Here is a 19,989-nt window from a genome sequence, read left to right as displayed (position 1 = left end):
CCCTGCTCTAGAAGCTACAACAGGAGGACATCTATTCCAATTTCCTCATAAAATGGCCTGTAAAAAAAACTGAAATCAGACCAAATTCATTCACCAGAGAAGGCAAGAGAACTGGGTGCCTTCCCATCGTAATGAAGACTCAAATGTCTAACCACAAAGGAAGTCTGCACCTCTCAAGACAGACCATTCCAAACTCTGAATGTTCTGCATGTAAGTATTCCTAAATTTACGAAAAACAAGTCAAGAAAATGTTTTTTAAAGACCCCAATTATCCTGAAGGAAAACATACATCAGAAGACTTTCCAAACACAAATAAATTAAATGGCATTTTCAAGTCAAGGATGAAAATTACATTTCCAAAATCAGTAATCCAAAAGTCATATTTTCACGGTGCAAAGCAATTAAAATCATATGCTAAATAATAGGGAAGGCTGTAAGCTTGGTAAACCATGAGATTTAAAAATTACACAAATGAGCCTGATTTTGAGCTTCTTACCTAATGCAGCATGATCTTCTGGCTTCTGACTCTTTCCCAAAGAGGCCTTCATTTTTGAGTACATATCATTCCACCAAGGATTATACTTCAAAACTTGTTCAATTGGCTCATCTTCAAAGAAGTCAGCTCTGGGAAAATAGTCAATGAGCTTGTTATACTGGCTTAGGCTGGCTTTCATTATAAAAAAAAAATCTTAGCATATCACATCTGCACTGGAAATGGCATAAAACAAATGGCAAGCATCTGACTATGGGACATCTGATATTTCTGATCTTTGTGAATAGAAGGCCCACAGACAACCAGTACTACCCTCAAGTCCCATCCCATATTCAGTGATGTGGAATGGAGCAAATCTGAATATACACTGGACTGACACTGCAAGGTTTGCAGGTAGCACAGCCTTTGGAAGCTTACAAGACAAAAGAGCTTTCATATCAGCCAGCAAAGAAAAACAGATGAGTAGGAAATTCAGGATACGATGTCTCTACAAAGACTAAATGTGGTTATACACCAATACATGCACGCACATACATCCACATGCACACACAAAACACATGCTATTTTCACCATATCTTCCATTATGATCTATTTTATTTATCAATGCTAATCCTCATGGTTCCTAGACTTTAAACTCTTGAAAAAGATGAACATAACCTTTATAGGTAATAATTTTCTGCTCTCTATGCTCTCTGTGTTAACTAGAAAAAATGATGGCTACATTCAATGTACCTTTTGTCTTGGAAGATACTTCAGAATCATGCTATCCTGCGCTCAAAGCTGGAAATAGGTATTCGTGGAGAAAGCAAGACAAAGTATGGTAGTAAATGGTAAAAATTTCACTTACGTTTTAGTTAACTAAAAATTCCAAGAATAGTTTTCTTGGATACATTGAGTTTTCTAGCTAATAGTTTTACCATCTTAACACACTTTTCTTTCACCTGAGATAGAAATCTTCTTAAAATCAGAAAAACCATAGCTAACCTGAGTTCTTTGTGTATATGGCAGGTACTGTACCAGGTGCTTTAACTGTTATTTCCTTGAATCCTCACACCATCACCACGGGGAGAAGACACACTATACATTGGGAAACTAAAACCCAGAAAAGTGACACATCTTGGCCAAGTTCAAAGAACCAGTAAAATGTTTGACCAGGATGTGGGCCCATTAAGTCTTAATCCAGAATCAACATACCCCCTGTAATACCAGGGACTGAACTCAGGGACTTGCATCTGCTTAGCAGGTGCTCTATCACTTGAGCCACACCACCACCCTATTTTCAAGGTGGTTATTTTTTAGATAGGGTCTTGCTTCACCTTCAGTCCAGGCTAGACTACAAATCCCTTTTATGCTTGTCCCATGGCTTGAATGACACATGCATGCCATTGTATCCAGTCACTGTGTTTTTCCTGTTGCTTAGGACAGCATTGAGCCCAGCCTGTGGACTGGCCTTTTCCTTTGATTATCCAATTTTTACCTCTCAAGTAGCTAGGATTACAGGCTTCAGCTACCACACTCAGCTCAGAAACAGTGTTCTTAAACAAGCATACATGTTTGATTTTGATATGGTGAAGAAATAAAGTACATAGTGAACAAAACTAAAGAATTAGTATCTTGAAATGGGAATCCCAATATTATTTTTATCCCATGCATAGCACATATAAGACTGGGATAACAGATGTGAGGAGAGATGACAATTTCTACTTGGATGGGGCTGACTTTGATGAACCCTTTCTGGACCTACAGAGCTCTGTGCAATAGGAAGTATGATAGCAGTATGATCTCAATAGAGAGACACGAAAAGTCACGCACATTAGGCCAAGGAAGAAGAGAGAATCACACAGGACAGTGGCATGCACGGTAAGAGGAAAAGGCTTTGGATGTGGGAGCACAGAGGACACACAGGAGACAGCAGGAGAGGCCATCTGGAAAGATGCTGGCTTTCCTCCAGGGAGACTGTGATGGGAAAAACCAAACTGGCTTCATAGAATAGCATTCCTAATACCTCTGCCTCCCACCTTCCCTCAAAGAAGCTACAAATCATTCTAAATAAAATTTCACTAACTCAGCCCATTTGTATGTACATCATCCATATTCTTCTGTTATGTTGGAAAAGACATTTTAACCTTAATTTTCAAGTTTTTTTAAAAAATTTAATTTCTTGTTACTTGGTGGCATGAAATTGCCCTAAACCACTGAGAATTACTGAGGTTTTTGCACAGATTTCTGTATGTCTAGGATCCTTTTATCAAGGCAGTAACGTGCATTAAGTCCTGCCATGGGCCATTAAACTACAGGCATTTACTTTTTTTTCTATTAGCAATTTTTGCTTTAATAAATGAGTTACATTAATACCTCATATCACACAAAAGCCAAATTACACTGACTTGTTTACAACTCAAAGCTTATTCCCAATACACATTCCAATATATTTGTCTGTAAATCAATGCATTTTTTTTGTTTTTAATTTTTTTTACATTAACTTTTCAACTACAAACCTCAAATAACCAAAACATGTTCCAAGGACTAGCATAAAAGGATTCATAAAACCCAAACTGACTAGATGTGTTCTCACAATATAAGCTGATATAAAAATAAACTAACTTCTCTATTATCACAAGCACCAATCATGTATATATAGTAATGGTTTTTGGCTACTAACTATTCTAGTTCTAGTTCCAAAAGGAAACAATTCATTTTCAAAGACTCGGCAAAATCAATGCCTTGTCACTTCCATGGAGCTGCTGCTGAATTCAACAGGTAAAGTATCCATCTTGACTGATTAGATCAGCTTGTACTGATATTGGGGAAAAATAATTTTGGAGTAACACAGAAGACTCACTGCTTTCACATATAGAAATGATTTTTGAGAAGTATAAGCAGTTGACTAGCTATTTCTAACATAAAACACATTGTACAGTATAGCTGAAATTTACATGTAGTCTCAGAACTGAAGGACAACTTAATTTCATCTCCAATTTACCAGTATTATGTATGTAGGAATTAGCTCAAAGAGGAAATCCTGTCTGAGTGGTCATGTAAAAAACAATCATAGTTAGCTGTGTGTTTGGTGACAATGGACCCATGCCAGGACTTAATGCACGTTACTGCCTTGATAAAAGGATCCTAGACATACAGAAATCTGTGTAAAAACCTCAGTAATTCTCAGTGGTTTAGGGCAATTTCATGCCACCAAGTAACAAGAAATTAAATTTAAAAAAAAAAAACAAAAATTAAGGTTAAAATGTTTTTTCCAACGTAACAGAAGAATATGGATGATGTACATACAAATGGGCTGCCAATGACAACTATGTGTTGGTTCCTGACAAATCTAAGACTATTAGACAACCAAACACTGAACCTTCTTGTGGTTTCTCTTATATGCAGAATTCATTATGGTAGTTAGGTCCCTTTGCTGGCTTCCTGCAAGTCTGAAGTTGTGTTTCTTGTGTCATTGCTGGTGTTCCCCATCCTCAGAGTTGCTTTTGTTTTCTTTTTCTTGCAGTCTTTATAATCTTCATCTCCTGGAAATTTCTGGCACTGTTTGGAGGATTTCTTTGAAGCACAGGCCTTTTTCCATTTTGAGCTTCTTTCTACAGTTTTTCTTTTGCATTCTCCATCTTCTTCTACTCTAGTGCCAACCTCACTGACTGTATCTGCAGTATTTCTGACTTTTCCCTCAGTTTCTGAAGAGCTCTGTTATTGAATTGCCTGGTATCCTGGGCTAGTTTCTATTTCCCACAATCCTTCATTAAATCCTTTCCATTTGTTTGACTTTCCAAACTTATTTTTGTATTATTCCTTTGGTGGAAAAAGGTCTTTGGGACCTAGAAATGCAGTTTTATGAGTACCACAAAAGAAGATAGGATACTTGTTCACTGGAGGCTTCGCGGCTCCCCAAGGCAGTTCATCAGTCCCGGTGGGCCAGTGCAGGTACTGCCCTTTATCTTGGAGAAGACAAGGGCACGCACTTTGTACTCCTGCAGATGCCTAGACACAGAGAGGCTGTGCCCCCCCGCAGGCTGAGGGGTTTTCTCTTTGTACTGTCAGCGAAGTAAGAGTTTCTTGAACATGATTTAAGGGTGATTCTGTCCTTAGAATGTATTATTTTCAAAAAAAAATTTTGGGGGGGTCCTGTCGTGGGGCCTGAACTCTGGGCCTGGGCACTGTCTCTCAGTTCTTCAGCTCAAAGCTAGCTAGCACTCTACCTACCACTTGAGCCACAGCACCACTTCCGACTTTTTTTTTTTTTTTGCTTATGTGGTGCTGAGGAGTCGAACTCAGGGCCTCAGGCATGCAAGGCAAGCGCTCTACCACTGAGCCACCTTCCCAGCCCCCTATTTTCAAAATTTTTAATGCCTCTAATTCAACAAGCAGTCATTGAACGCCCTTGATGGCAGAATCTAGGAGTAACAGTAACAGATCAGTAACAGTCATGATCATTTAGACTGCTCCTGCCACCAAGGACTCCACAATTCACTAGGAACCATGGACACAAAGTAGAGAGCAGGGTTCTAACACCATGTGGTGAAGACAAGACGAGCTACCACAGAGGAGCACTGAGGAGGCCTCCTTTGCCAGTCTAAGTCCAGTGCTATAGGTGGGTGATGGCTAGATCCAGCCTTGGGCAAATGGGAGAGGGGAGAACCAGCAGGAAAAAAGCAGGAGTGAAAGGACGGAATGCACGTGAAACCATGTGGCTTGGAGAGGGGTGATATACAGCCTTTTTTGTTGCAGTAGTACAAAATGCTGGCAGAGAGTGGCAAAAAGTAGTGACAGAGGTGGCAGGTCCAGGTCATAGAGAATTTCAGAGATAACAAGAAGTGAGAGGCCTGTGCATTATTCACAACACCCAGTATACTGGAGGCAGATCTTCATGTGGGTACATCAGTGGGTGGGTGGTTTTGTGGTTGAGGAACTTGGAAGTGTGGATTGGAGAGATGTCAGAGTACTGGTTACAAAGCTGGACATAGAGGAAGGACAGAAAGAGATGAAGTGAAGGTAATAATGCAGAGACAAATGACACAGCTTCCTGACTGACCGAATGTGTGGGATAAGAAAGGAGTCAGAGATGAATCTCAGCTTTCTAACCTCAGTGACTAGAGTGAAAAATAGGGTACTCAACCAAGTGAGAAAATTCATGAAGACTCCAGAGGTAAATGATGAGCTCAATTTTGGACACACTGAAACAGAGGAGTCAAAGGAATGAATGCCTGGTCACTGTCCATGCCTTCGAGCTGCTTTATCTTCATAGTCCTTGTCACAACACAAGTTCCCTCTCCCCCAACAGAGTGCAAAGACCTGCCATGCTCACTGTGGTTTCCTTTGCCTGGCATGCAGTCCATGCAAACAAATGCTTGTTGAGTCAATAAACACACAAATGAGACTGAGTGAAGTTTTTATTCTAAGGCTATTTCCTACATTTGGTATTCTGAATAGGAAACTATCTTGGATGCATGGAACCCAACTCGCAGCCTCCTTGTCGCACCAGCATGATTACTAGATCCACTCTGTACAGCCAAAAGCCACATCAATCTATCTTTAACAAATTTAAAATAATGAAAAATTATTATTTAAAATGGTACTCCAAGCCAGGCCTTAGTAAATTATGCCTATAACACTAGCTATTTGGGAAGGGGGAGGGGGGATCAGAAAGACTGCAATTCAAGACCAGTCTGGGCAAGAAGTTCACATGGCTTCATTTCAACCAGGAGCTGGTACTGCCAGCAAATACTTGTCATCCCAGCTCCACAGAAAGTTGAGGAAGATCTCGACTGCCAGAGAAAGTTCACAAGACTCTATATCAAAGGCTGGGCATAGCGATACATTCCTGTTATCCTAACTATAGAAAGAAACGTCAACACTAGGATCAAACCCCATGTTAGCCCATGTTAGCCTAGGCCAGAGACAGACAGACAGACAGACAGACAGACAGACAGACAGACGGACAGAATCTAAAAACAACTAAAGCAAAAAGGGATGGAGATATGGCTCAGCAGTCAACATGAGGCCCTTATTTCAAACCTCAGTACCAATAATAATAATACAAACCAAACCACACTGACATCAGATTTTCCAACAATAACAAAAAGACAAAAAAACACCTTAAAAATAACATAAATCCATAATCAATTATGTCTATTTTTGGAATGTATAAATCTCCACATATACAATATACAATGTACTCCACTTACTGTGTTCTGCTTAGGCTTTCCTAAATTCCAGCCACTGCGGAAGCAGTACTACTTGGGATAGAACACTTCATGCATACAATTAAAGAAAATGAGCTTCTGGGTAAAGAAAAACAGAAGACGGGGGGGGGGGGGGGGGAAATATGTGCTGCTTAGAATATCACAGTATCAACTATAAATTTCAATTTCCTAATTCTCTCAGGCCAAAGGCTTATTCTTCTAGTTTTAGAAGAGGATAAGCAGTTCTTCTAATTAAGCTCCCTCCCATTTGAAATTTCAGTCTTGCAAAGCTCATTCTGTATTCATGCTAGACCCAGAAATTTGCTGACAATGAAATTTCCACTTTAAATATTCAGCATGATTTTAAATGGGTTTCTTCAAATTACTCTTCAGTGGACCTTTAAAGCCACAATTGGAGAGATAAAGGTAATTAGAAATGGCAATGTAAATGGAGTTGAATCTCTCAGATGTCCTCCAAAATCTAACGGACTCTGCTCTTAGCCCAGCTTCCCTTAGGACATAAAATGGTTCAACCATTCATCATCACACATCACTCATTCCATTTGCACATCACAAGATAGATTTCTGCCATTCCAATTAGTATCCCACTGTGTCACAGGAGATAGAATGTTAATCACAAGAGCAACAGCAGTTAAACTGAAATAGTGTACATAAAAAGGAAACACGGAGTGACAAATGGAGAGTTTCTTTTCAAGTCCTGGCCAAGTCATTTAGTAGTAGTGTGACCCTAGGCAAGTCATTTAACCTCTTTTCCTCATCTGTTGTACAAACAGAATTAAATAATCCCACAAGGGCACTAGATAAGCGGTAAGCATTGCACAAACATAAGAGAAAATGATGATTACAGCTGCCTATGGAACTGCTGAGAACTTGTGAGCCTATAGCATGGGAAGAACACTAAGTGAGTTCTACCTCAACACATAATGTCCATTCTCTAACCATTCCAGAAGAGAAGAGGCAAGTATTCACAGGGGGCTGGTGACAATTTGAAACTACCACAGCCCATGAGAGACTGCATAATTTCTAATTATATTCCTTCCTCGTGCAAATATAAGCTTTTCAGAGACTCATCACGGCTAAAGACATAACTACTGTTAGTGGGAAATACAGCAAACCTCAAAATTAGGTTCTATTTGTAATGCAACTACAAAGGACAATTCTTTGTCCATTTGAAACAGACCTCGATATAGGTAGATGAAAGTGTTAGGAAGAAATGGATGAGCAAATAATGCAGCTCAGGCCAATTCTTAAGGAAAACCAGATATAGCTTCACATACCATCCATCACAATAAAAAGTCTACTTAGAAGTCTGGGTATTCAGTGTTTCATTTTTAAGCCTGGTGAGAAAAACCTTAAGAACATATTAGAAGAGTTCTCAGTTGCTGGGACGAACTACTATTCAATATTAGATTCCAAATATCACCAAGGAACACAGAACAGCTGCAGGTTAAGAAGACGTTGGTGAGGGTTTCAGCCATCACTAATTTCATGACCCCCATAACCTACATGCCCACTACAGCTAAAGACACTCAAAAAACATTTTTTTTAAGTAAAATTTTTAACTCTCTAAAACTCAATACTCACAGATAATGATCTGGATCAAATTTTGCCAGCTCAGCAGCCAGGCGTTTCTGCCTTCGCTCAGCAGCAGGCGTGAAATCTGGATCTTTAACATCAATAACCTCGCTCAATTCATCCTAAAAACACCCAGAAAAGGAGAAAATAATTGCTATCACCAATTTTTACCACCTAAAAAAAAAAACAAAGTTTTTTTTCTGTTTTTTTGGGAGGGGGAGGAGTAAAAAAAAAAAATGCCCAAGCACACAAAGAATTGAATACAGCAAACTAGGATAGCACCTGTGACATTACAAATCGTATCTAATGAACTTTGTTAAGCACTTACTACTCCCGAGGTCCTGCTGGAGACTTCCATGTGGATTATCCCATTTAATCCTTACAATAAGTGAACTTACTCATATCTATTAGGGCTATAAAAGTTTAACATAGAAGCCAGAATGGAATAAACTCAAGCAAGCAAGCAGGAACATTTAATTCCTCATCTATTTCCCACTTACTCCTGGAGATTTCAGAGCTATGTCAAAGTATCAGACATCAACAGAGACTTTTCCTTCTCCTTCAATCTCCCTCAGCTTGTCTCTGCAAAGAATTACCATAAAACATAAAACCAACTTTATGAACTGATTGAAAATTATCTATGGACAATGCTCATGCAGACAATTTTCCATCTGAAAATTTAGAAATCTAATCCTAAGTGGGAATTCACTTTACTGTGACTTCTTTATTAGGATGATACATGTTAACATGTGGCATGCATCCCCCTATAATAGGTGTGGAGGAGGAAGCTGCACAGGATACTACATGGTCCACCTGTGAAGCAAAGACACCTCACACAATGTAAAGTATTTCTAAAACTGTGCTCTTGCTTTTCCTTAGTTTCCTTCAAGCTCCCACTCCAACTACCAACCCCAAATGAGGAAGTACAGAAACTGAAAAGACGTAAGCTAAATAAACCAAAGGAAATAACAAGGCAAACTTAAAAAAGATGTGTCAATGGAATGACAGGTTAGCACCTAACAGCAGGTTTAAAAATGGATGGCTGTAAGGCACACACACTAAAATTAGTGAGCTACCCTGATTTAGTAAAAATGCCTAGGAAACAGTTTCCTCATACACATTTTTTATACAATATGAAATTTCTTGTCTATCACAATCCTTTTAGGTCAGATAGCAATAGTCAATCTAAGTACACTTGAATACAATGATGGGGTCCAGAGACCTTTTTGGAAGCTATGAAAGCAGTATAGCTTAATGCTTCCAAGTATCAACATTCTGAGCAAACCAGATTGCTGGCTCCCTAAAAACTTTTAAAAATCTGCATTCTAAAAACACCTTTGCAATCTACTTTTGGGGAGATCTGGAAACTTATTTTCCTACAGAAAGACCATTATAAATAGTAGTTAAGATCCTCAGAGAAGTCTTCAAGTTTTCTCAATTCATAAGGAACTTGCAATTCATAAGGAACATGACATACACAGCAGTACACCCGTGGGAAATACATTTTCTCCAGGTGAATCCATTAGAAACATCTCTTCTCTGAGCAAGTCCATGTGGATTCTTCCTCTTTCACTTCACATCCACACCTGCCTAAACCTCATAGTGAGTCACAGCCTGGGCCAGGGAGCTGAAACAGGCCTTGGGGTACTAGACTCACAGAGAAGAACACTATGGGAACCATGTCCTGTCCTTGGATAGTAGAGTCACTCCCCAGTAACCTATAGTCATCTCTTTCCTCCTAGCCCCTAGGAGTCCTCTCCTCTCTCCCTGCCACACTTCTGGATGTTTTATGGTGAAGGAGAAAGAGTGTCTTGAATTAGATGAGCCTAAATGTAAGTCCCAGCTGCAGTTGTATCAGACAGCATCACTGAATCTCTGCTTGCTCACATGACATAAGTGACATTTCTATTACAGTGTGGGAGATTCGGTTCCTCCTGCTTCTGTTGCTACCACCAATTACCAGAGACTTGGTTGTCTACTACAACACATATTTATTATCTCACAGTTCTAGGGGTTAGAAGTTCAAGATCAGGCTCGATGGGTTAAAGACAAGGTGTCAGCCGGGCTACATGCCCTTGTGGAGGTTTATAGGAGAATTGTTTCTTTGCCTTTCCAGCTTAGAGGTTGTCCCTGTCCTTCACTTGCAGCCCACAGCATGACACCATTGCTCTCTTTGCTTCTCGTACAGATGACCTTCCTTCTTTGTCTCCCTCTTATACCTTTAAGTAGATGGGGCCTACCCAGATAATCCAGGGTACTCTCTAGATCCTTGGTTTAATTACAAAATACCTTTTACCAGGTAACATCTTCAGATTCTGGGGATAAGCACAAGAACACCTCCTTTGGGTGGAGGAGAGAGATGACAATCATTCAGCAACATGGACAATTGTTGGATTTAATGAAAAAGGATTTAATAAGTAATCAAACATAGGCTTATTATACTTAATAATACTCAATAGTAGGTTCCTTTCTATCTCCTTTACTCACTGACTACCTTTCTACTGAGAGTCAAGATCCTCCTCTGCTTCACTAATGGCAATTAAAAATGGAATTACAGTAAAAATCTGAACTTCTGGCTATAGTAAGTGAGGCTTCATAGATAACCCCACAGTTGAGGAAAAACAGATGCTAGTAACCAGACAAATTCTCAAATTCAGATTCGGCAGAGTTCCTCATCACCTAGCCTGTCCTGACTTTGAAACTCAGGTTTCCCTTTCCAATTGGCTCAAGTACACTCAAGCCACACTAAACTTCTTTCCGTTTTTGGAACATATCCATTCATTCTTCATCTTGAGTGTCTGCATTTACATTGTCCTTCTCATCCCGAACTCAGAGAAACATCCCATCCTCAGTAGGTCTTCTCTAGGCATCCTAATCAAACTAGTATCCCTGCCTGGAATATCTCCAATCATCCTTCCCATTCATCTGTCACTCGGCCATCATTTTATATCTATCCTTGTTTACATGTTAACTGTGTATCTCATTCCATTAAGATAGGGGTCTCGCTATCATCTTTATCACTGTGCAATAGCACTGGGTGTAGTAGTCAATGTTATCCATTAATCAGCACAGAGTTATGTGAGGCCTGCCCTAGGCACTGTCTGAGAGGTGGAATGGAAATCAAGTAACTAACAAATAGATAAGGTCCTTGCTCTCATGCAGATGAGGACTGATCTTTGCCTTGACTCAGGGCTTCCATATACAGATATGCAATATATATATAGATGAGCCCAACCGTTCAAGACAGGTCTTGCTCTTTGCACAGCTGTGCACTATAGTCCTGCTCAAACTGGACCCAAAAGAGAAGCAAAAAAAACCCCAAAAACCTAAAAAGCAAAGTTAGCTTGAAATTTAAAAGGTCTAAGGTACAACCTAAGGGAAGGAAAGTTGGAAAAAAAAGTCTGAGCCATCAACCAACCAAGTAGGAAGGAAGAAAACAGTTTTAAACCATAGCATGTATTCCTCCTTTTCTTTTTTGCTCAAAGAACTGCTATGGTCACTAGTCACATAAGCTATTTAAAAGACACTACCAAGCAAAGTCCACAGAGGATTTCAATCAGGTTAACTTCCATTGAAACCACAGGCAAGGCAGTGTCAACCAGAGAGAAAATGAACTGTGTGTACAACCACCCAGCGGCTCTCCTGGAAACAAAGACCTCAGTTCCCCGGGCAAGTCAAGGGAAGGGAAGGAACAGCAAGGCTGGCATTCTGCAGCTGCTGGCAGCAGTGGTCCCAGGAGCTTGCTGGGCTAGCGCCCAGAGACTCGAGGATTGTGGTTGCTGGCAGCCACCATTGCCAGAAGCCTGTTGTGCAGCTTTGACTTTGAGGAGTTAGGGCAGTTTTCCAAAGACACGCTGGTGGCTGCCAGTAATGTTAGAAAAGAAAGGAGTGTGTGCATGTGTTTGTGTTTGTGCTTGTTGGGGGGAGGGGGCAGGGGAGAATGGTAAAAGATAATTTGTTTCAGCAAAAATATTTATACTTCTTCCCATTATCAGTATAGAATACACAAGTTTATAAGCAATGGCGTTTAAAAGGTTAAAAGGAAAGACTATATCCTTTGTAAGGTTTTAAATTATTCAAGAAAGACAAGATACTTGGGTTGCAGTTTTTTTTTACCTTTACCTTTGTATTTATTTTTAATGGCTTCCTTTATCTTTATTGGATGCTTTGTAGATGTCATACAGGTCTAAGGAGCTATTCTGTTACAATGACTTTTTAAAAACCTGATCAGAATCAAGGTTCTGGTCCAGAGCTCCCAAGCAGAAGCATTAAGGAATGGGAGGTATTCCTCCAATATGAACAAAACCCAGAAAATGAGGTTCTTAGACTCTTTTACAGGCCAAACCCAGAGCATAGGCCTGGGCTAATCCAGGAAACCTCTGCTGTATCTCGCTCAGTACAAGGTATCCAGCAAAGAACTGGAGGGATCATCCAGCTGAACCCAGAGGGACTGATGGAACTGCAAAGAGGATGGAGACAACCAGGTGCTGCGCAGCTGTAGATAAGGCTGGCCTACTCACAGGGAGAGGCTGGGGCAGTACTAAAGCAAGGTGGAAGTAGAAACTCAAGGTTCTTTCCTGAGCAGCGGGTCAGGTAGCAGCTGGCAGTCTCAACATGTCTCTTGACCCTAGCCTGGCTAAGGGTTCACCTGTTGTAGTTGCTTTTGGTGAGCTGGGACTCCCCATCTTCCAGCGTGGACTTGAGATGCTCTTTGTAAACCATGTTGTTTCCAGGCCACTTGCTGATTGTCTGCTTCTCACAGACCCAAATTTTCAGTGCAACCTGCTGAATGAGCCGGAAGCCATGCTGATAAGCACCACACTCACCTCAGACTCACTGATGGCATCAGCCAGTGTATCTATGGTCTCAATGTCCTAATGATCCATGAACTCATCCAAGAACAGGCAGAACTGAAACTCAAATACGCAAATAAGAAAACCTCACGTCTTGAGCTCTTCCAGGACACCATACCTGCAACCGCTGAACCACTCCCGATCGCAGGTTTCCAAATCCATAGTAGCACTGCCGGTTCAAAGCACTGTCTGGCACCTCCTCATAGGGGGTCTGCTCAATGTCCCAATCAAACTCCTCATCATCATCTTCAACCACATCCTCAGAAACCGCAGAAGCACCTCATTGTGTTAAACAAAATTTTCAAAAAATTGGGTAACAGGGAGGAAAAAAGTATAGGAAAAAGTGTCTGAATGTGTGTACTACAAGACAAGTACAGCTTCACTATTCTTGATGGTCAAAGCAACAGAACAAACCCAAATGTTCAGAAGGAGGAAACAGAAACAAATGTGGTATCTTCAGAAAACAGAATATCACATAGTGATAAATGCTAAAACATGGATAAACAAGAAGCCAAAGAAAATTAATCCATACTATTAAAGACAGGACAAGGTAACTAGGAACGAGATATCAGATAGATCTCAGGGTGGTGGAAATAAGTATTCCAGTTCTTGACCTAGCTAGTGTTCATATTTAGTAACTCATTCAGCTGTTTACTATGGCAAGATGATCTTTTACTTGGTCCAAAAATGTGACTAGTTCACTAAAGTCACTTATGTTTCTTATTACATATCAAATAAGTGATTTTCACATGACTACTTACCTTGTCATCTAAAACATTTTCTCCCATTTCCTATTTTCCTCTAAGTATGTAGGGCATTTCAAGTACTTTCACTTTATTTTACATTTTATCATTACATCTTCCAAATCACAGTCAACATACCTATTTCTTCCACAAGTGGTTTGGCTGTCCTGGATTTTCTTGGTGCAAGAAGAGCAGTTAACATGTTCAGCCCCTCAAAATGTTGGCCAGGAGTTTCTTTGGGCAATCGAATGGTAAAAATTCCTTAAAGGCAAATTTATGCTTAATCACATCAAAACAGTCAAAATTTCACAAATATACCTAAGAAATATAAGTCTTAGTAAAAAATACTTTTATTTCACAGAACTCCAAAATTACATCCTTATTATCAATTTAGTAAAAAGACTCAAACAGGGCTTTCTAGAAACAGCCACTTCTATAAGGAACAATCGATAGCCTGAGGAAACAATTGTTTAAAAATTAACCAAAGTTACTGGAAGCTATAGTTCAAGTAGCAGAGCACCAGCCTCAAACAAAAAAAAACCTAAGAGACAACACCCAAACCCTGAGTTCAAGGCCCATGCACATGCACAAGTGCATTCACACACACACACACACACACACACACATACACACACACACACACACACACACACACACACACACACACAAACACACACAGAACCAAAACAACAACATAAAAGTAATTAAAGCTTAATAGAGTTTCTTCCCTATCTCAAGAGACAGAGGTACACAATCTATCTATGGCAGACCTTTAATCTACCTACTACTTTTCTCTCCTTGACTAGCCTCCCTTATAAACTTATTACAATGCTTACTAGTCTTTTGTTTAGTGTTTGGGTTTTTTTGAGACATGGCTTGCTATGCAGCCAAAGCTGGTCTCAAACTCAAAATCCTCCTCCCTCTCAGCCTCCCAAATGCTGGAATCATATTTTGTGCCACTAAGCCTAGCATCTATGTTTAAACTCTATCTTTAACACTGAGAGCAGTGAATTGCATCCCAATAAAACAAACACAATTCAACCCACATACTCCTACATGCATAACCTACCTAAACCTTTAAAATGTAGTAATTGTTTCAATACACAAAGTAACTGTGGAAAAGGCAGTTTCCCTGAGACTTCACCACCACATTAATTACAATATATTGTGAGTGAAAACTCTTCGACAACTTCTCATCCTACTTCCTTCCATTATCCTCATGTACTGAGGCCATAAACAGCCATTCAATAAATGATACGGAAGTACACAAGAGCCCCTTGATCCAGATCCAGTGACAAAGGAAAGCATTCTAGAAAAAGAAAATAAATGGTTTTGTGGCTAGTTAAAATGTGGTATTTATAAAATCATGAAGGAGAAAAAAATACAATTAGCCTTTAAAAGCCACCCAAGGATAGCTATTCTCTCAACTATTTGTCACTGAAATTTAAGTTTAAAAATTATACAAGAAAGGGTCTATTCAAAAGCTTATAAATTATCTACACATTTTATAATCAATTATCTTGCACATTCCAATTTTTACTTTTAAACACCTACTAAATGTAGAAGCATAAGCCAACAACTAATTCAACTTTACTTTGAAGATTACTGTGAAATATTTTAAAGAACTGAGGAAATTATAATTGTCCAAATATCCAAGAATATCAGGCACAGAACACTAAGAGTGACTAGGACAGATGGCAATTGCCAGACACCTCAAGTCCTCGTAATGTCTTCAAAGACAAAAATGCAAAGACAGTACCTTTATCTGCATCATAGGATCCCTGCTCACTTCCATTTTCTACAACTCTTCCAGGAAGATTTAATCTGCAGATTTAACACAAGTTTTAAGTCCTTAAGTTTATAAAGCAATGAAAATACAACATGTTTATCCATCAAAATGTACAAACATTTTAAAAGGAAGTTCTTCAGCATTTCTTTCACATTTTACAAACTAAATAACCTAGATTCCTTCTCCATGTAAATAAAAAACTTTCCATTAGAACAGGCCAGTCATCAATCAAATAAAACAAAAGCCATAACAAATAAGTATCACTATAGTTACAGTAATTCCTCACCCCTTTTTGGCAATACTGAGTTTGATCCATCATGCTTACAAGGCTGGCCCTCTACTACTAAGCCACGCCTCCAATCTTGTTTTCACTGGTTATTTTGTAGACAAGAGTCTTGCTTATTTTATGCTACCCATCATTGCTGGAGTGATAGGTATACACCACCACATCTGGCTTCCTTCTGCTGAGATGGAGTCTCTTAGACTTTTCTGTCTGGGCTGGCATAGAACTGCAATCCTCCCAATCTGTGTCTCATATAGCTTAAGATGATAGGTTCATACCACTGCACCCACAAATGGTTTGAGAAAAAAAAATAGCAAACTTTTCTGCCTGGAAGGCATTCTAAACCTCCCAAGTATCTAGGATTACTTCCCTCTTCTTAATAAACAAGAAGAGAATTATTTATATAACTGGTGCCTGACATAGAAGGTGCTCAATAGAAGTATACTGACTGGATTTTAGGAGAAAAAAGGAAACAATAAACAACAAAAACAACTGTTGATATAAGGCAAATTACCTTTAACTTTTTGGTAGTACTAGTGTTTAAACTTAGGACTTCATGCTTGCTAGGCAGGCACTATACTGCTTGAGCCATACCTCCAGCCCCAAAATTCCTACTATAAAAAAGACAGAAGCCAGGTATAGGTTGCTCATACTTGTTATCGTACCTACTCAGGAGGCTGAGGTCTGAGAATCCCAGGCTGCACAGGAAGAGCTGTGAGAACTTTATCTCCAATTAACTATGAATAAAGCTGGAAGTGGAGCTGTGACTCAAGTGGTAGAGCACTAACCTTGAGCACAAATGTTCAGGGACGGTGCCCAGACCCAGAATTCAAGCCCCAAGACAGGCATTAAAAAAAAAAAAAGGCAGAAAGCAAAAGTTTTCATCAAAATTCATGACTACTACATGAAGTTCTTTTTTCTTAAAGGAGAACTGTTTTTCTGTTTTGCTTCCAGGTGAACTCTTTTTCAAGCAGCCTTCCACAGAACTCAGAAAGAATTGTTCCAACACAGAAATCTGATTGGGTCTAGGGTTTCCATCCCTTAATATTCAGCTGGCTTCTGCAGCTTTTCAGCAACACAATTAAAAAAACAAAAAGTAGTACTGTGCTTTCTGAAGTTAGATCCTAAAAGGTGATAGGAATTCTACCATTAGCTGGAATTTCTTGTTCTTTAAAATGATAGCAACTTGGGCTGGGAAGTTGGCTTAGTGTTTGCCATACATGCATGAGGCCCTGGGTTTGACTCCTCAGCACCACATAGCAGAAGAAAGCTGGAAGTGGTGTTGTGGCTCAAGTGGTAGGGCGCTAGCCTTGAGCTGAAGAGCTGAGAGACAGTGCCCAGGCCCAGAGTTCTGCCCCCATAACTGCCAATAAATAAATAAATAAAATGGTAGCCACTGTGTTATCAGGCCAACTCTCCTACAAAACACAAAAAAGACAGATAAAGAAGCTACACAAAGAAGCCCTAGGGTTCTTCAGACAAAGGAAAACACCCCTCTACCTCCAGCTGTTTCAGCTCTTTACTATTCACATTCTAGGTCCAGCTATCAAGTGACCACAGTGACACTAAAGCCTTCAAGACAGAACAGACTAGCCAAGCTCTTAACCAAATTGCTTATCCACAGAAGCCAGGAGTCCATACAAATGACTGCTGACATTTTACACTTTTTAAGTTTGGTTGGGTTAGTAGGTTTAGTGAGCCCTCCACCTACATAGTGCTAATGTGTATCTCCCCAGTTTCTGTGGTTTCAGTTTCCTGTCCAAGATCCAGACACAGTACAATATGACATGGTGTTTTCAGGGAGAAAGAGGCTATATTCACATAACCTTTATTAGAATGTATTGTTAACTTGTTAGGTTCATTATTATTCTTGTTAATATTCTTATGGAACCTAGATTATAAATTAAGTTTGATCTTAAGTATGTAGGTGTAGGAAGGTATTCATAGGGCTCAGTACCATCCCTTGTCTCAGGTCTCCATTGAGGGCCCTTAGAACCCATTCCCATAGACAAAGTGGACACTGTTAAGTTAGTAAGCTAGGATCTGATGGTTCAGCCCCACTGAGCCAACTTGATTAGAAGGCTGTTTAGTGGGAAAGGGGAATGTGAGAAAAAGCAGTCTTTTCTGTCAAACCAAAATGCCTCCATCTTGTATATTGATACTTCCTGAAATTATTTGCATTTTGACTTCAATTGTAACGATTATTTGTACGATCTGGGACCAGCCAACTAGCTAGGAATATGAATCTTCATCAAAGGAGTTAAAAATAAACTGCAAACTACTAGGTGTGCTGCTTGAGACCAGTAAGCCATGTTAGGAAGATAAATCTTTATCAATGGAGTTAAAAGGAATAAGACTCTCTGAGTAGATTTCTATTGACTTCATTTACCTCCTCCAACTATATCTGTCAGCCACCCCATTCCCAGCTTTGCTCCCAGTCAGCTGTGAGGGGTAAAAAAACAACTCTCATAAAGAGTCAAAGAATAGCCCCCTTCCTAACCTTGGTAATCAACTCTACTTAGAATGTGAGTCTAATTCCTTGAAGAGGGACAGTTTGGAGCGTTACAAAAACCTAGCAGACTTCCGTGTCCAGTGTGCCTGCCTAGCTGTGGATAGAGTAAGGGTGCTGCATGCTTCAGCACAAAGATAAAAGTGCCTTGACGAAATCTCTTGTATTTTTTGTGTCTAATTCATTTGTCACTGGAGAGCCGTTCGTTGTGTGTTTCTAATAGGAAGCACAAGGGATTGGCAAGAACAACCCGGCAGCCTCCTGAAGAATGGAACTTAACTAGGAGCGCGTTTCAAGTATCGCAGCCGACAATCAACCACTGTGGCACAGCACTCTGCACATCACACCGAAGGTGGGTGACTAGCGTCAGCTACGGCTACTTTTAGTTTGCGAGGAGAAAAGATCCAATTCGACAGGAGCTGGGTGCCTCTCGCGGGAAGAACGTGGAGCAACACACCCCAAAATCCAGGGGGAGAGGGGCCGGGCCGGACAGTGAAGCAGCCGGGCATGGGGGTCGGGGAGAGAGCTTCGCTAGCTTGGCACGGAGGTGCCAAAGAAGGTGAGGATTTCAGGAAGCAGAGGATGGGAGGCCAGCCAGGAGCGCGGGCAGGAGTCCGAAAGATTCAGGACGGGCCCGGCAGGAGCCAACAGGGGGTGGGCGCGCGGGTCCGGGCGGGGCAGAGGCGGGAGAGGGACCCAGCGCGTCCTGGAGACCCAGCGCGTCCTGGAGACCCAGCGCGTCGGGCCGGGCGGCGGTGTGGGGAGGGATCCGGCGGCCGCGGCCGCCCGGCCGCGCTCCCGTCAGCCCCGGAGAGGCGCGGGGACGGCGGCGTCTCCGTGGAGAGCGGCTCCCGCCACCAACAGTCACCGAAGCAAGGACCCCACGCCGCAGGGTGCGCGCCCCACAGACGCCATGCCCGCCCGGGACTCGCCTGAGAAAGTACGGCTTGGCGTAGAACTTAAAGTCCACGCCCTCGAAGTACACGTCGAACTCCGAGACGCGGGCGTAGGGCACGCGGATGGCGACCGTCAGGAAATCGGGGTCCTGGCTGAGGTCGAACGCGGGGGTCAGCATCGCAGCTGCGCCGCACGCGGGGACTGCACCGCTCTCCGGAAAGCCCGCACGCGTGAGCACCCGCGCTGTCAGCCACGGCGCTTCCGGCTCGAGGCGGAAGTGCTCGCGCGTAAGACGGAAGTCCTGCCCCCACGCCCGTCTCCATGGAGACAGGACGCTTTTAAATGGCCGGGCGGAGCTTTCAAAAGTTCGGGCGCCGGAGGCTCGCGCCTGTAATCCTGGCTACTCAGATCTGAGTATTGCGGTTCAAAGCCAGCCCAGGAAGGGACGTCTGCGAGACCCTTATCTCCAATTAAACACCAAAAAGCCGGAAGAGGATCTGTGCTTAAATTGGTAGAGAGCTCGCCTTGAGCAAAAGAGCTCAGGGACAGAGCCCAAGCCTTGGGTCCAAGCCCCACGACCGACCCCCCCAAAAAAAATGTTCTGGAGAGAGTTTATTATGCTGGGACACACGAGT

At 41.3% G+C, this 19,989-nt stretch overlaps 1 protein-coding gene and 1 pseudogene across 1 annotated transcript in view; both read right to left on the bottom strand.

Annotated features, from left to right (window-relative positions):
• Nucleotides 1–19,592, bottom strand: part of Shq1 (SHQ1, H/ACA ribonucleoprotein assembly factor) — a 76,103-nt gene extending 56,511 nt beyond the window's left edge. Inside the window, exons 1-6 of the mRNA XM_013010592.1 lie at nucleotides 19,390–19,592; nucleotides 15,636–15,700; nucleotides 14,015–14,137; nucleotides 13,252–13,412; nucleotides 8,290–8,402; nucleotides 497–624 (exon numbers count right to left, since the gene is read on the bottom strand). Of these exons, the coding sequence (XP_012866046.1) occupies nucleotides 497–624; nucleotides 8,290–8,402; nucleotides 13,252–13,412; nucleotides 14,015–14,137; nucleotides 15,636–15,700; nucleotides 19,390–19,532 (733 nt within the window). The 5' untranslated portion in view covers nucleotides 19,533–19,592. The remainder of the gene's footprint in view (nucleotides 1–496; nucleotides 625–8,289; nucleotides 8,403–13,251; nucleotides 13,413–14,014; nucleotides 14,138–15,635; nucleotides 15,701–19,389) is intronic.
• On the bottom strand, nucleotides 3,896–5,987 carry LOC105981226 (annotated as a pseudogene).
• Nucleotides 19,593–19,989: the final 397 nt, after the last annotated feature.

This window comes from Dipodomys ordii, unplaced genomic scaffold, assembly GCF_000151885.1.
Source record: "Dipodomys ordii isolate 6190 unplaced genomic scaffold, Dord_2.0 Scaffold12, whole genome shotgun sequence".
Lineage (NCBI taxonomy): Eukaryota > Metazoa > Chordata > Mammalia > Rodentia > Heteromyidae > Dipodomys > Dipodomys ordii.
Note: the sequence above shows the minus strand (reverse complement) of the source record. Positions and strands in the feature narration are given on the sequence as shown.